The sequence below is a fragment of the Pterocles gutturalis genome, unplaced genomic scaffold (assembly GCF_000699245.1).
Source record: "Pterocles gutturalis isolate BGI_N339 unplaced genomic scaffold, ASM69924v1 scaffold18161, whole genome shotgun sequence".
In the NCBI taxonomy this organism is placed as follows: domain Eukaryota; kingdom Metazoa; phylum Chordata; class Aves; order Pterocliformes; family Pteroclidae; genus Pterocles; species Pterocles gutturalis.
Window position 1 is genome coordinate 27,054 of NW_010100849.1, and position 16,278 is coordinate 43,331.

General features: G+C 41.8%; 1 protein-coding gene across 1 annotated transcript in view; it reads right to left on the reverse strand.

The window, feature by feature from the left end:
- Positions 1-16,278, reverse strand: part of LOC104467573 (glutamate receptor ionotropic, NMDA 2A-like) — a gene marked incomplete at both ends in the record, with an annotated part of 43,816 nt that overhangs the window by 21,291 nt on the left and 6,247 nt on the right. The window contains one exon of the mRNA XM_010081401.1: positions 7,462-7,576. Coding sequence (XP_010079703.1) covers positions 7,462-7,576 — 115 coding nt within the window. The remainder of the gene's footprint in view (positions 1-7,461; positions 7,577-16,278) is intronic.

Consider the following 16,278-nt stretch of genomic DNA (forward strand, 5'->3'; position numbering starts at 1 on the left):
TTATGAATATTTAAGATTCCTGTCAATCCCCATTTTGGTTTAACACCTGCAACCATGTGCTGTTACAAAATCTCATACGCTGAGGAATAACTTCCTTAGCACCTTGAGGTACATGTAGAACACGGGAAAAATATAGCTAGTTTTGTCAAATGCGTTAGGTAAAATCTCTTTTTCATTTAGGTAACATGACTTTTTTAGAATGACAACCATTTAATAGAGCATTAAATAAAGTACAGGAGGAACATTTGGACTCGCAGATTATGCAACCTGAAAGATGAAACTACTGAATAGTTCAAAGACAGGTCTGAAAATTTGATTTATGCTCCAACCTTAAACCCAATTAACTAACTACACTTAGTTACAGTCTGCAGCAAGTTGAGAAATGGAAAAGAGAATAGCACGCTTAGAGTGCAAAGAGCACAGAAGTGTGTCTAGAAAGAGAGCTCTCCTGCTTAGACTTCCTAAGAATCCAATTAACATTACGAGATTGCATTATATACAATGAAATATCTGTGTTGCTGGATTGAAAAATGTAAGGGGAAGGTAAAACTGCATTAAGGAAGATTTTAAAGTAATAAACACGGTGGTGTGCATTTATTTGTAAAACATTTTTTTAAAAGAAAATCCAAGCTGAGGATAATGCTCAAAAAATACAGACACGCTCCATTATGGAACGGTCAAAAACTGCATGCAGATACCTTTACCATGTGGAAATGACACAAAATATCCAGAGATTTATGATGAGTTTCTGCCATCTGTAGTTAGACCAATCACGCATGATGGGATCCCAGAGAAATAGAAATGTCCCTCACTTGAAAAATGGGCGACAGAATAATTTCAGGGAAAGATCCTGCCCCTATTTATAAAAAGCCTTACATAAGGCCAAAAGACCAGGACTATCACAAAGTGCATGATGGGATCCTAGAGAAACAGAAATGTCCCTCACTTGAAAAATGGGCAACAGAATAATTTCAGGGAAAGATCCTACCCCTAATTATAAAAAGCTTTACTTAAGGCCAAAAGACCAGGACTATCACAAAGAATATAGTTTCAATAGTGAATCAAACCCTTGATTTGCTATTGTAGGTGCAAAACTCACATATGGACTTGCAATGGTACATATACCACTGCATTTCTTTCGAACTTGCATATTCTTTCCTATTTTCTCCATCTTGATACGCAGTCCGGAATATTCCCTTTGGTTTGATCTCTACAGGATACAGGAAGGAAAGCAGAACATAGCTGAGAGCACGGAAGAGCTTGTTTGATGTCAGACTGAATTAGCAATCACAGGGTCCTCGTCTCACCCACCATTGTCTGAAGCACCTTACAAACTCACTGCATTACACACATGGTTTGACCACCTCATGCATACCTATTTATTGTTTGCAGGCTGCAGGTGAGGAGGGTGATAATGAAGTATTTGGTGTGGTTTTGTGTAACAACTAGACAAGTACAGCTAGCCTAGGACAGACACCCTGCAAAGTTGGGCACTGCTGCACCTCAGAGATCCCTCTCTCACTTCACCCTAAAGCAACCTCTAAATAATAGGAGGATGTTTGCAATAATCCTAAACACACACCTCACAGAGAAACAGAGCAAGGCCAGGCCCTGAGCAGGGAGAGAAAAGAGCAGAGTATGTTCTCCCTTGCATGCCAATGTTGGCACGAAAGAGTCTGCCATGCTGGCGTATCGCACAGAAAACAAACAAATAACTCGATCCTATCACCCTCTTCCCAGCAGATGGGAACTGTATGCAATACACAGTCATCATCCTTTTGTAAGAAAAAATGCTACACAACGCACTCCCAGGGCTACCCAACCAAATATTTGAAAAGAAAAAAATTTTCAGGGATGTTCTTTCTACATTAAACACACACAGATATTGCAAACATACTTTTTGAGCTGTCTCACTTTTGTGAAGAAAATAATGCTGAGCAAACGCAAAGTCTAACCCATCTTGCTTTATAGAAAGCCAATTTATTACTTTCATTTCATCACACTTTTCCACTTACAAGGAAGAGCTACTCTGGCAAGTTTTAAGTCAATAACTAGAAAGCATAAATTGAGTTTGTCAAGTTAGCAATAACAGGAAGCTGCAGAACACACCATAGCAGCAAAATCCTTCTTCCAGGAACAGCATTTGCTGCACACCTTCTGCTGCAAACCTTCATGTCGCTTTGTGTTTCTGAAGGTCTGTATTTCACAGTGACCGTCTAAATTTAAAAGAAAAAATATGATGCAGGCACTTCCATGTCTTATTAATAGGGAGTGGTTTACAGTCCTGGGCGGCTTGAAGACATCCATTTAAAGACCTTGAAGTTTTCAAAGATTGCTGCAAAATCTCATATGGGATATGCAAATGCACAGCTCTTCCCTTGTGGCTGCTCCTCACGCCGACAGGAAGGCACCAACACTGCGACCAGCCCAGCTCCAGGGAAAACACAGTACCCAGGGTGATCACAAACAAACAGGGGGAGAAGGAAAAGCTGCCCCCTCCTGTAGCCTCATTTTTCAATATGGAATTAGTAATTAGCACTCACCAAATCCTCAGTGGCTGGTATAGTTTTGGTACTGGGAAATGTCCCAGATAACTCTACGCAGCACAAGAGTTCAAACTCATGCCAGAGGAGCCATTTGATAAGTTGATTATGTCATTAGAAAGGAAGAGCTGAACAAACTGACAGCCCCTTCCTTCACTTCCCTGTGAGGGAACATTTTTGTCACCCTCTGCACTCAGTGAAGATCTTGCAACTCTCCAGCAGTGTCCAGATGTCTATGCCTTTACCTCCAGAGTGGAAGAGCTGCCCTGAAAGTCCTCCTCCACTTTAATCTCTGCTCTAATATCAGCTGTAAAGAACAGGAGCAAAGCCCCCTGCACCGCTCCTTCCCATGGCAGCTGCGATTCCTTTACAGCAGCAGACAGTAGGGAACCATCCTCCTTGGGAACAGGGGCTTTAGGAAATGCTGCATAATAATCGGTGCAATTCAAACAATTCAGTACAGTGTAGGTCACAGGAAAGGCCTTTAGGCTAAGTAAAAGCTCACTGATACAGAAACAATATGCAATCTTCACTCGACAGTAAGTGCCAGCATCGGCATATTTACAGGAAGCCTAAATACACTCAGCAACAAGGGAGGAACAAAGAGAATGACAGCCTAACAGATGTTAAAGAGCACGCTGCTTCTGCCATGGGCAAAGATGATATATCATGTTGGGCCGCAGAGCTACTGACAAAAGATACACCAGCAAATGGATGAGTAGGTCATGCCATTTCATCTGTTCCAGTTAGAATATGTGCATTTCTTCTCAACTTTTAGGGAATGTCTATCATGAGGCATCAGGATCCTTCAGCTGTCACAACCCCGGCTCAGAAATCAATGGAGAAACTACCCTGTACCCACCCAGGGACAGTGCTCTGACAAAAAGCTCTGTCAGAAATGTGACCGAGAGATTTTTCAGTTCTTGTCCAGGGAAGTTTCAGCTATACCATTAGATATGATAGCTGACTCTCCCCGGCTGCGTGCCGGTGGATGCTAGTAGCCAGATGGAGCTCTCTGTGAAGACCTTGGTTCATTTATTCCAGGCAGGAATTGCGCACCCTCTGCCCACTCGTTCCCCTTAGATACAAATGTGTACAACCTCACACAGAGCTTGTAAATCTGGCATATGCTAGTTAATGAGAGCAAAATCCAAGTTCTACATTAAATCCTGCTTTAATAGGAAGTTAAAGATGACTGGTTATGTTTAGAATAAACCCGGATGGAAGTAACGGTTCTTGCAGTGGCATTTAACCAGCAGTTGTGCCATCCAGCACGTGTTACTCTTGCTTCTTGTAAAAAAACATTGACTACAAAAATGTAAGACTTTTCTATCTCACAAATACTCCCAGAATGCATACCACCATGGCAATTTTATCTGTACTTATCTGGGAGCACCAGTGAAAATTGTTTTTACCCTGGAACTCACCTTTACACGTGACATACGCTCATCTTTAAATGCAATACAGTCCTCCCCACTCATATATATATTCTAGAAGATTATTTTAATGTTGGATTGATTGGTTTTATTTCCAAATGTAAAAAAAAAAAAACCCAACCAACCAACCAACCAAAAGACAGACTAACAGACTGCAAAGTTTGCATCTCAGTGAAGTTACTGGGCTGGGTGAGACCCCAGCTCACACCCCGCTGAGACAGGCTCAATGGGGGAGCTGCAGCTGGTGCTGCTGGACCTCTGAGAAGTTTCTTGGCACTAGCATACTGTTTCTGCAGTGCTTTGGTGATATTTGAGCAACACTGTTCACTCCAGCAGATTTACCAAGTTTCTCTGAAACAAGCACATTAAGCTTATCTTCTTAAGGATCTCCTGCCTGAGAAGAGCAGCCCCTCCGCCTGTCAAGATGAGCAGCATGAATATGAGTGTTCATGTCAGAACTCTGAGTAGCTGCTTTAGGATCTGCCAAAATATCTTGCTGGAAGCATGCTGAACATGCCCAAAAGTGATTTTCATACTTCAAACTATTATCATCCAACAGCTTTTTTCAGAATCAGATATGGGACAAATCCCTCAGTCAACCCCCTTTATACGTGAAGTTACCACTTCAAAGTTTTGATACCGAGTCATTTGCAAAGGAAAATGAACTTATTTTCCTAGGGGTAAGATGCATGCTCTTCAACCATGGTTGAATGGATTTTCTATAACCTCAAGCCCTGAGTCAAGTGTATCAATTTTGAGACCAAGGAAAAAATGCATTTAAGTAAAAGCAGATTATTATACTAAAACTGAATAAAATTGAGTTTTAATATTAAAGCTTGTATTTTCAGGAGAATACTGGGCAAAAAAAATCTTCACAAAAACCACAATTACTCTTTCCTACCTACATAATAAAGTAGCTACTCGCAATTTCTATGTACATTAGTTACGTTACAAGGATTAGCAGGCTGTTGCGTTGTCAGATTTTCACATGAGTAAATCATTTAATTAGATTCTAGGACTTGATGTCTTCCATATAGGATCGAGGATATTTGATAAGACTTCAGTAAAGCAATTCTGTGATATTCATTGCAATACGAATTGGAAGCAAAAGCATGCGCCTGTCTGGAAACTCAAAGCAGGAAATGTTAGATCTCAGATGAGCAGCTTTGACAGTTTTGAAATTGAGCAAAACAGCACAAGGAGAAAGAAACAAGGAGAAAGAAATTGGCTTAGAGATACGGGGTGAGAAATGCAACTTGGAAAGAATGTCGAGACAACACTAGAGAGATGTTCAAATAAACCAGGGGGTGGGCAAGCGCCTTCTCATGACTCTAAGTCAGAGGAACTGTCCTATTATTTCTGAAGCGTACAGTGATGCTCCGCTGATACACACGTGGGATGCTCCGAGATAGCCAAGAGCTACAGCCAGCGTACCAGGATAATTGATTACTCAGTTTATTTGTCTTCATCTACAGCTGCAGCAATCAGCTTGTGGTCGAAAGAATAATTCTGGTGGTGACAGCCTGTTCCTGGCCTCGTTTCACTTCTCCCCTCTGACACAATTAAACCTGGCCCCCTTCCCAAAGTCCTACGAGAGAGGAACAGATGCACAGGCTGCAGCTAGGGGCAGGAGCCTCTCCCAAAGTCACTTGCCTGGCCTGGCACCAAGAGGGCTCTAAAGAAAAGGGGCAGCGAGAAGCAGATGCATATATTTTTGCAGGGGCAGAAGCCTCCCTTCAGTCACTCTTTTTTTTTCCTCCTAGAAGCCCCTCAAACACAGCAACGAGCAGGAAGGGATTTACCAGATGGAAAACCATGGACAGACAAGGGAAGCGCCAGCCTGCAGAGAGCCCCACAGCCCAGCGCAGCGGGTGGGGTGTGCGCTGCTGTACAACGTGCGTGGTAGATACAGCAAAACCTGCACCAGATCTTCCATCCTCTCATAGGGGAGACACTTGAAGGTTAAGACAGGCTCAAGCTATTTCTTGGAAATAATGTCGGTTCATATATCCAACAATTCTTTGCTGTTAGTTCATTTTTCAAAGCTATCAAACCTATCTCACCTTGTCCTTTCAATGATCTCTTTAGAGAAGTTTCAAGGTACAAAATGTATGAAATTATTCTACCATAATCATTGGTGGCTCTCCCTCTAACGATCTGCTCACTTTGGTGTCTCATACTAATATTCACCATGTAGTATAATAATTTTTCCAGAACATTATATATGATATGCAGACTACTGAAGATTTTTAAAACAGGGTAAGAAATTTTCATAATGGTTACTGAGCAAAAGATTCCTCCAAAGATTCAGATTGACACATTTGGATAGGATTAAATTTATCCAGAGAATTAAATTTGCATCAAATGAAGATCAAGAAGCATATAGCATAATCTCTGTGGTTTTGTATAACTAGTGTATTTACTGAGATGTCCTTCAGTAATTCTTACTTGTCATTATTACTCAATATCATGGAGAGTCCTGCAGTCTGATAAATTGGAATTGTGAGTTGATTTTATGGGAGCCTAAAACTATAAGAAAAACTGTTCACAGACTTCAGCAGCAATTTAGATATGCAGGATCATGCCTTATAAATTTAAAATGGGTGGATGACACAGCTGTATTTTTTCTTATGCTCTCAAATGGCAATCAGTTGCTAAGACCCCCTGTTTTTAAACGAGGCCACAGCCTACAGAACTCAGAGTGGAAACAATCACAGGTTGAGGTGGGAGGCTTTTTAAAAAAAAGCTCACAATAAACTTTTCCTTTTATTACACGCATATATGATTTACCCTGATAGTAAGACGTAGAGGTTTTTAGAAAAGTTGGCAGCTGAACCTGGTCTCAGCAAATTCATTTTCAACAGGGAAGGTCTAGAGGATCAGCCCCAAGGTATGTTCAGATTCTAGGTCACTGCACTCTGTCCCTTTACTAGGTATCTAATAAAATAATATTATTTACTCTTCACAGTAAAACACAGAACACAAGTCAAGATTCTGAATTTCTTAGGCAAATATTGTAGGGATTATCCTCCGATTCAACAGGAATTTTACAGTTTACAAAAAAAACCAAAACACTTTTACTCCAAAGATCTGTCAAAGAATATAAAACCAAGCAAATAAAAGGACTGGAGATGTCAAGATACACAAATCCATCTAAATTTAGGTAGTTAAGGCCCAAGTTTCAGGAGATTTTTCAGTCATCTATTTTATTTTACTAAATTATACGGAGAAATGCTAAGTGCATTTCACAGAAACGTTCTGAAATCCATGTGGCCTATCTTCACCGAAATGCTGCTTTCCTGTCAAAACTCCTTAGGCCTACTCAGAATAAGGTAAACTTCTCTTTTCCGCACTGTTGTGACACGCCTGCTACAGCAGAAGATCATCACTGACACCCGTGACGCTAACCTGCCTACCTGCTGTTCGCAGGGATCCGCTAAGCCCCCCTGCCAGCTCCCGCGTGTCCCCCCAGCAGCGCTCACCTTTTCCCACTCCCGGTCGTTGTTCAGCACGATCACCACCAGCCTGGGGTGTGCCTGGTAACCGTCTGCGGTGAAGGACAGATCTTTACCTTCCCAAGTCACATTCATCATAAACCTGGAAGGCAAGGAAAAAAAGTTCATTAAAAACTTAATGAGCTGTCCAGCGGTTAACGAGTGAGATAGTTCAGCCGTCAGAACCGCTGATGTAACACACGCACCAAATCCCAGGGACGCTGTGACAAGCCCGTCTGCAGCGTGGGAGTCTGAGCATTTCAAGGCAGTCCTTGCAGAAGACAAAGCAAAATACTGTTCACCCACGATTTTTAATGCAGACACCATTTTTAAAGCAGCTTCCACATTCCGCGTAACCTGTAGGCTCCATGAACAATCTTTCTGGCACTTTGCGCAACCTCAACATTTTTTCAGGACCATTTTAAACATGTCCACGTCAGCTCCGTATGTAACATTACCCTGTTGTCTCAGCAGAGAATACTCATAGGCAAGTGCCTCTACCTGGCTTCACCTGATTAGCCATCCGAGAGTCCCGTCAGTCCTTCCCGACACTATGGCTACACACAGAGTCTTTGTGACACTTGGATAAATTCCACTAATGTCTTCAGCCAAAACCAGACATGAAAACATTAAAAGGGTTGATAGTATTTCAGTTCAGTACTTTCAAAAAGAAAAAAAAGATATATGTTTTAACCTTGTTTGTATTTAGGTTAATTTTCAATGGTTTTCAGAAGACATATAGAAATTAATTAGCACTTTGAACAGAAAAAAACATTAGAGGGACTCAGAATAAAATGAACAGGAAGGAGGAAGATTTTTTAATTTTTGTTGAAAATGCTGGTTCAATCCCAAATTACCTGCCTTTAGACTTACCACTTTGGGCACTGAATTCATAAAACTGTTTCTTTACCACAGGATCTTTGTCCAGCTATAAAGGGGAAGACTTATTCAACTGAAAATTTTGTACAAATTTATGTCAACAGAAGGAAATGACTCAGTGCTCCAGCAAGAGTTACCACTCCTAAGACGTGCCACAGCGTTCGCCGTTCTCCCGCATTGCCATGCTAGCCTGCATGTTCTAAGGACAGAACACTACTTCTTATAAGTGATCCTGCCACTAGCAATAATTACCTCATCTCTGCCGAGGCACTGCTCTGACCTGGACTGTGCCACCGAGGGACTCTTATGAACTCTGAAGAAGGACAGTGCAGGTGGCTCCACAAACACCAGCCAGACGCCAGAACCACTCGGCCGCCGGCTACTGCAGTGGAGCTGATCTGCCCTGGGGCAGGGATCTTGGTACTCTGCTCATCACCCTAGAGACATCCGCCAGCTCTGCAGAGTCCTATAGCTTTTCTAGCCATAGATTTGCCCCTGAAGGTCTTAAATTTCTTATTGAGCTTATATTGGTTCTAATATAGTCTACCTAGTTTTTCCATTTCTTGATTAGTAGGTCTAGTTTTTAATTTCTATACTGCTGCTTTCCATTCATCATTGAACCATGTACCCTCCTTTCCAAAGCACTGTCCTTTTGTTGATTCAGATGTGCAGGCATTCTGATCATCTAACAAACTTGACTTTCCTCAAGAAGAATTTTGTCTCAAAATTTTCCACAGGTTTATAACATAAATCCATATTTATGTCATCTAACAAACTTGACTTTCCTCATGAAGAATTTTGTCTCAAAATTTTCACAGGTTTATAACATAAATCCATATTTATAGTTGGTCCAGTTCCACACAGCTTCAGTGTTTCTCCGTGAGAGCAGATTGTTTCCACCGCTCCAGGGTCAGACAGTGATGAGAAATTGCAGTTTTTATTTAAATTTGGTCCAGTTCCACACAGCTTCTGTGTTTCTCCATGAGAGCAGATTGTTTCCACTGCTCCAGGGTCAGACAGAGTGATGAGAAATTGCAGTTTTTATTTAAAGCACAAATACAGGGAACTGACTGCTAAGAGTCTGAACTACCACAGCACACAGGTCAAGCTCCCCAGACTGTGATATTGCAAAAATCTATTATTTTATACATTGTCTGAAATTCCCTCACCTAAGACAATCAGGCAAGAAAGGGAGAAGAATAAGAGGCTGGTATTGGAATTGATGTTCTTTGTTCATATTGAAAAATATCAAAACTCCAGATTGTCAGTGTGAGCCTGACAGGGCTATCCCGTGGGCGGGAGGTAAAACTGGAATTCAAAATCATGGGGAACCCATGGCACTCCAGAAGTTACTGTGCTCTCCAACCCATGCGCATGGTCTGAAGTTAATTGCACTGAATGGCACTGAATTCTCAGTGTATTTCACTGAATGAAATTCAGTTCGAGCTTTGCCAAGGTGCTCTCCTTCTGGAATTCAGCTCAACACCAACATCATTCCATCCCTTCAGACAGATGTGTTTTGAAGGGTGTTATCGTTACTCTAACTATTCTTCATACACTGCTTTGTAATGTTTTCCACACAAGAAACTGCATTTTCTCCACGTTCAAAGGAGAAGGCTTAGTATTGACATAGCTGCCTGAAAATCCCAACAGCAGAACCACAGTAAATAGAAGCATATAGATCCAGCAGAAATAATGGTGTTGTGTCATAACACTTAATAATTAAATGTGGACTGCCCTAAACAGCCATATTAACATCATTCAGCACTGGTTTGACAGCAATTTGTAAATCCACCCATCATAATAACTCATATTTTGTGACAGACTTTTGTTGCAAAAATTTTCTTCTTGGCTTTTCAGTTGAACTGATTTCCCATGTATTACATTTTTCACCCAGCACTGAAAGAGCTTGCTTGGGAATAAAAACCCACCAGACAGAATTTGCTTGTGCATACATGTAAGAAACTGGCATAACATTTGCCCATTGATGAAAATCCAATGCACTGTGACCCCAGAAATAAAATGCCCAGGAAGCCACTGCAAGGGGAAAACGAGGACATACTGTGAAAACACGCGCTACTTGTATTCATGCTTCTGCACCCTCCCTCACAGGTTCCCTCCCAATTCAAACATGTGAATACCTCCCCCCCCCAAATGAACACATGGTCTTACAGGGCCAGGAAGGAATCACCTCATTCCAATAAAGCAGAAAGCCGAGCTTTGTATCTCCTCCTAAGGGCTGTACTGGAGGCACGCATGCTGGACAACATCAGGCTTTTGTGTCCAGTTGGGTTTTTAATGACATAGCCCTTGGTGATGATACTGGAGTTGAACCCTTCTTTTGTGTAGTTTGGTAGGATCACTACCCCAGATTTCAAACACCAGTCATCATGTTTTGGGATTGATATGCAAAAGCCCTAGCCTAGAAGCTAGTCAGGGACCATCACAAGATGCAGTGCTGTAGCTGCAGCCATGCTCAAGTGCTCCAAGAAGATGAACCACAAATCTAAAATGAACAACTGAACTCAGCATGTATCTTTAAACCGTGTGGATTTAGTAGCCATTTAGAAGTGAAACACTTTTTACCAGTCATAAAAAGTTCCTAATCTATAAAGGTGTCTTAAAATTGTATTGTCTGAGTCATATACAAAGGTATCAGCGAGTGATGCAGACTGAGCTACCCCAGTTTCTCAAACTGCAGCAGTAAAAAAAGAACTTCAAAGAGATTCTTGTTTTCCCAAGCACACTCTTCTGTACAAAATTCATCAACTGCCTGTGTTCTGCAGAAACCAATGCCTAAAATCTACATTCCTTTTTGAATTGTCATTTTTCCTCCACAAAGGACAGAAGTCCTGCTCTGCTTTTACTGGCCAAGATCCTAAGCTGCTTGTCTCTATGAAAAACAACTGTGTGCTTTTCTGTTCCTGGTTAGGAAGAGCAAGGAAAAGAAAGTATTTGTGTTATGTTATTCTCACAGAGTTTTAAGCCCAAGAGTAATTCGGTGCAAGATGTCTTTGTTTTCTGAATTGGTCAAAACATATTTCTGAAGTAGTTTTGGAATTGCATATTCCTGTTCTTAGCTAAATGAGGTGCTTGATTACTCAGGATTGTTACTTCAAGGGGGCAATTCAGCATAGACCTTAGATCAGCAGTTAATCTGCTTTCATACCTCATTAATGCTATAACCTTTGCAAAGACATGATGGCAGGAGGCCTTGTGATAATATTATGACATTGAAGTCTTAATTAACTTTTGCAAACTCAAGTTTGTAAGATTCCCCGGGTGATACATGCATGAAAAATGCGATCTTCAGGGCAGAGGTTAAGCTAATCTCACACTGAATCCAAACTACTTTTTATCATGGGATGAACCAAGCCTGTATGATACATTTCAAACATGTTTAAATATTTATACAATTCTTTTTTCTTGTCACCTTCCCCAACAAAACTGAGTAGTGTTGAAACACCACAGCAGAACCCTGTTCCCGTTGTATTTACAGCAAGCCTTTGAAGCACAAAGGTTACAAACTGCTTCTCAAGGTTTCCAACTTAAGTTTTATAGACTCAGAAAGATCAAGTAATTCAGATAAAGCTTCAGATTAATGCCAAAACTATGCAATATTTATCCAAGACAAAATTCTGACTCTACCCAGTAAGATAGAACACATTTGAATCACCTGGGGTTTCCTACGCTGTAAATATTATATCACTACTTCATTGACTCCAATTTCCATTAATGAATGGGGGAAGACTGCCAAAAGGATCAGACCTCAGATATAAGAAGACCATTTGCAAGGGTACAATATTGCTCAAATAGAAGCACCTTTCCGGACAGGCTCTTTACAGAAGACATGGACCCATAAGGTGTTCAGTAAGGATTTCCTACAGTGCGTGAAACCAGTTGAAAACCCCAGCAAAGCCATGACAACTCCTGGAGCAGAATCTTTGAGACATTCTTCTTGTGTTATACATCAGCAAACATGTTTGAAAGCTATGGGATTTCTTTTGATGTTTACCACATACACTCATACACATATATGCAAGATACGCACGTGTTCCCCTAATAGATGCAAGGACTTGAGAGCAAACTCAAAGCGGTCTAGTGGATTCTGTGGTGGGCAATTTTTCAGGGAAAAAACCAAAACAAACCCAAAAACAAACCAAAAACCCATGTAAATCATACAGAACACTTTGTCTCAAACAAAGACCAATCCTAGCCCCAGCTTCATAAACTTCTCTGGGCAATGTAAGCAAACAAACAGTGACAGAATGAAAGCACAGCATTGCACAGGAGAGCAATCCTGCGAAACCGCAGCCGGTGTGATGCTGCCCCTGGAACGGCAGCAGTGCGGGTGCTCAGGGAAGTCCCCCCCCGGCAGCACCCTCCACGTGCCCTGTCTCTGGGATGGCAGGCAGAATTCTCCCCAATATTCACATCCTCAGGATGGGCACTCTCATGCCCACCCACCCGTGTCCCAGAAGACCCTCCAGCATGACTTTACTGTTTATTTCTCCCTCAGAGCAAGCTGAGCTCACTCCTGATCACGCGTGAAGCGCGGTGAGCCAAGAGCCTCAGCCCGCCTTCCTCCTTCTCAGGGGAACTTGTGCCACCGGCAACAGCACAAAAACCAGTCCCCGAACCAGCCGCCTTCTCCGGGGGAGAGCCAAGCTGAGGAAAAACCCTGGCTAGAAGGCAAAGGAAATGAAGATTTTTGAGATTCATGGGGCTAGAAATAAGTCAAAAATCTGGAATACAATCTGGCACCATCCCTCAAAAGCCCTACTGTAGAGACGGATAAAACTAGTCTATGCCTTGGAGCAGCTGCACTCTGCGCTTGCTGAGGCCAGACGGGTCTACTTGGGCTTAAAATAAAACTGAAACACTCTTCTAGAAAGACGCAAGGATCACAGCATTAAAAAGATGTCACACATAAGAAAATGCTTCTACAAATGTGTAAAAATTCAGGGCATCTAGAAAAGACCTGGATTTTAAAAGTCAGCAATTGTGCACATGTGCATACGCAGACCCAGGAAGTCTTTGGAGTAATGCAATAACTTAAAAACTTTTTAAATTAATCAATTCCTTAAAAATAAATACAATGTAGTTGTGATAACTATTATACCCATGACAGAAAAAAGCTCTCACCAAAACAAATACAGTAAAAAAATTCCCTCTTCTCCCCCCCAAGCTGTTTGTTTTGATGTCTTCTCCATTTTTCTCTATGTCATGTTTATTTTCTTTCCATCTATCCACTGAAATATGAATGTGAAACTGTCTATGTGAGGATCAAGTTGTGTAACTGAGCACAATTAGTAACAACAGCTGCTTTTCCTACAGAAAGGATCCTTTGATTTCTCCCCTGCCAAGGCTTAAGCCTTTCTTCTCCACTAACCTTATTTCATACCATTACAGCACCTAGCAATAAATAAATTGCTCAACTGATGGCTGTGGGGGAAATGTGTTGTATTCCCAGGGTCACCTTTAAAACTTTCACTCTGGCAGGTGCAAGTGATTGCAGGAGAAACTGCTCTGAGCTCCAGTCCAGCAAAGCACCAGGGGCACCCCGGGGTGCCCGGGTGGGCGGTGGGGCGCAGGCAGAGAGCCAGCTGGGGCTGTAGGATGGAGGGGCTGCACATCGTATGGGAATTATAGCGTTAGAAACCAAACGGTGGAGCAAACATCCCACGGTTTTAAAAGCAAGTTTAGAGACGGGAAGCGCAGACTCTCTCAGATGCCCTTTTTTGGTTGCTCTGATATTTGCACCTTCCTTTTTTGTTTTCTAATGATAATTTCATACAGATTCAGACTTTTAAGAGGAGAAATCCAGGACTTGGCAGGCTCAGGAACAGAGCCAGCTCTGGGATAATTAGTGTTAAATCCACCCAGCATCCAGCTCCCAAACAGATCACTGGCTGGGAAAAATATAATGGGCAAGGCAGAGGCATTAATGAAAATATATCCCTCCTAAGCTACCTCCAAAGAAGAGAACTTACTTACTAGACCTGTAAAATAAAGCACGTGGGCTGACAGCTGCAGGGAGCAGAAAGCCCACAGGACTCCTCACTGCACAAGCTCAGACCCACTTTCCTGCCCTCATCCTGCAGCCCAGATCAGATAATCAAATAATAATAAATAATAAATTCCTCAGGTGCCATCACTGGGGCTCTCACTTTTTATTTATTGCTGTCTTCACCGTGAGGCAGTGTTTCAAATCTGTGACAACCCCAAGCAATGAAGAGAAAGAGCAGAGAGTTAGGGAAAAACAGGTTTCATAAAAGAAATTCTCCCCCTCCTCGGGCTCTCATTTTTTATTTATTGCCGTCTTCACCGTGGGGCAGTTTCAAATCTGTGACAACCCCAAGCAATGAAGAGAAAGAGCAGAGAGTTAGGGAAACACAGGTTTCATAAAAGAAATTCTCCCCCTCCTCTCCCAAAGAAGGAATTTCCCAACTGAGATTTAAAACAGATGAAAAGCCTCACAACCAACATGCCATCTGATGATATTTCTCTTTCCTTCAAACAGTATGAACCAACCATCTTCATAATCCAGACAGCCAGGCTGTCTGGGCTTGGCATTCCCCCAGCATCATACCTAAAAAAGCAGGAGTGAATCCAAATTTTGTCTTTTCTTCTTTATCTTGTTGAGGCTCTGAACTGCTGAACTTCCTTACTATGATTCTACTGTGAAATTTCAAAGATGCTTATCAATAGAAACCCCAAGACTAACTATTTATCCTTAAGGAGCAGATTTCCTAAAAAATCTATAAAATTAAATCAAGAAATGCTGAATGTAGAATACATAACATGAGGTCTGAAGTACATATAGAAATAGGAATAGGTCTGAAATAGATCACTATTAAAAAGTTTGAAGCTTTCTTTAAAGACCATTTTTATATCTTAGGCTATGTATTATTTTATTTTCTAAATTCAAATCCTTCACAGTAATGCAAAGAGCTTCTTCTTCCTCTTTGTGCCTCCTCCACTTCCCCCAGCCCCTAGATCTCCTGAATATAACTCTGCAATGATACCCTGCTTTGGAGCTGTATCGCCCTAGGCCTTGAGCCAGCACAGATGAATAAAATTTTGGGAACAATATGCTCAGTGACTGTGAAAAAGGAATGGCATGCCAACGACTTGTACCTCCTGCCAGCTGCTCCGTAAAGCATTAGTTGCCACTAGGTCTGGAAAAGTCATTTTGCCCCAATTCTGCCAGACAAGCCACAAAACACTTTGGAAGGACTTCTGAAAGGGGGGCGAGGGGAGGGAGCACCATTAGAAAGGGGTCAGATGCCTAGGAGGGTGCTGCAGAGACCAGAAGGTTTAGCGTTGGTCGTTATTAGGAATAACACTTCATAAAAAGCACTAATTTTGGTACAATTTGCTGCAGAAGCACCCCAAACTCTTCCCCGTGAACCTGCCTGGCTTCCTGCAGGGGACAGTGTCCACAGCAGCTCTGTCTCCAGGAACTTTCACTTATACTTTGAATTTCAAGACCCCCTTTCAGCCCTGAAGGCAGGCTCTGGTCAACCCCAGAACAGAGGCCATGCTTGTTTAATTTTTTTTTTTTTTTAATTATCAAAAAAGGGGGAAGTGTTCTAAAAGCCCCTAATCTGGTAACTGTTTGGTACTTTCTGCCTCCTGAACTGACCTAATCCGGGAGAAAATTCTGATACAGATTTTCTAAAATTTCTTGAGTAAACCAGCATCAGTAAACCAGCACCAGTAAACCAGTACCATGTCGTAATGTCTTGGGTGGAGTGTTTTCCTCCACAACCCCCCTATTGCTGGCAATAAAGTTTAGTTTTACTGACTAAAACATGGAACATGAATCACAGAATCACAGAATGTTAGAGATTGGAAGGGACCTCGAAAGATCATCTAGTCCAATCCCCCTGCCGGAGCAGGACACCTAGATCAGATCACACA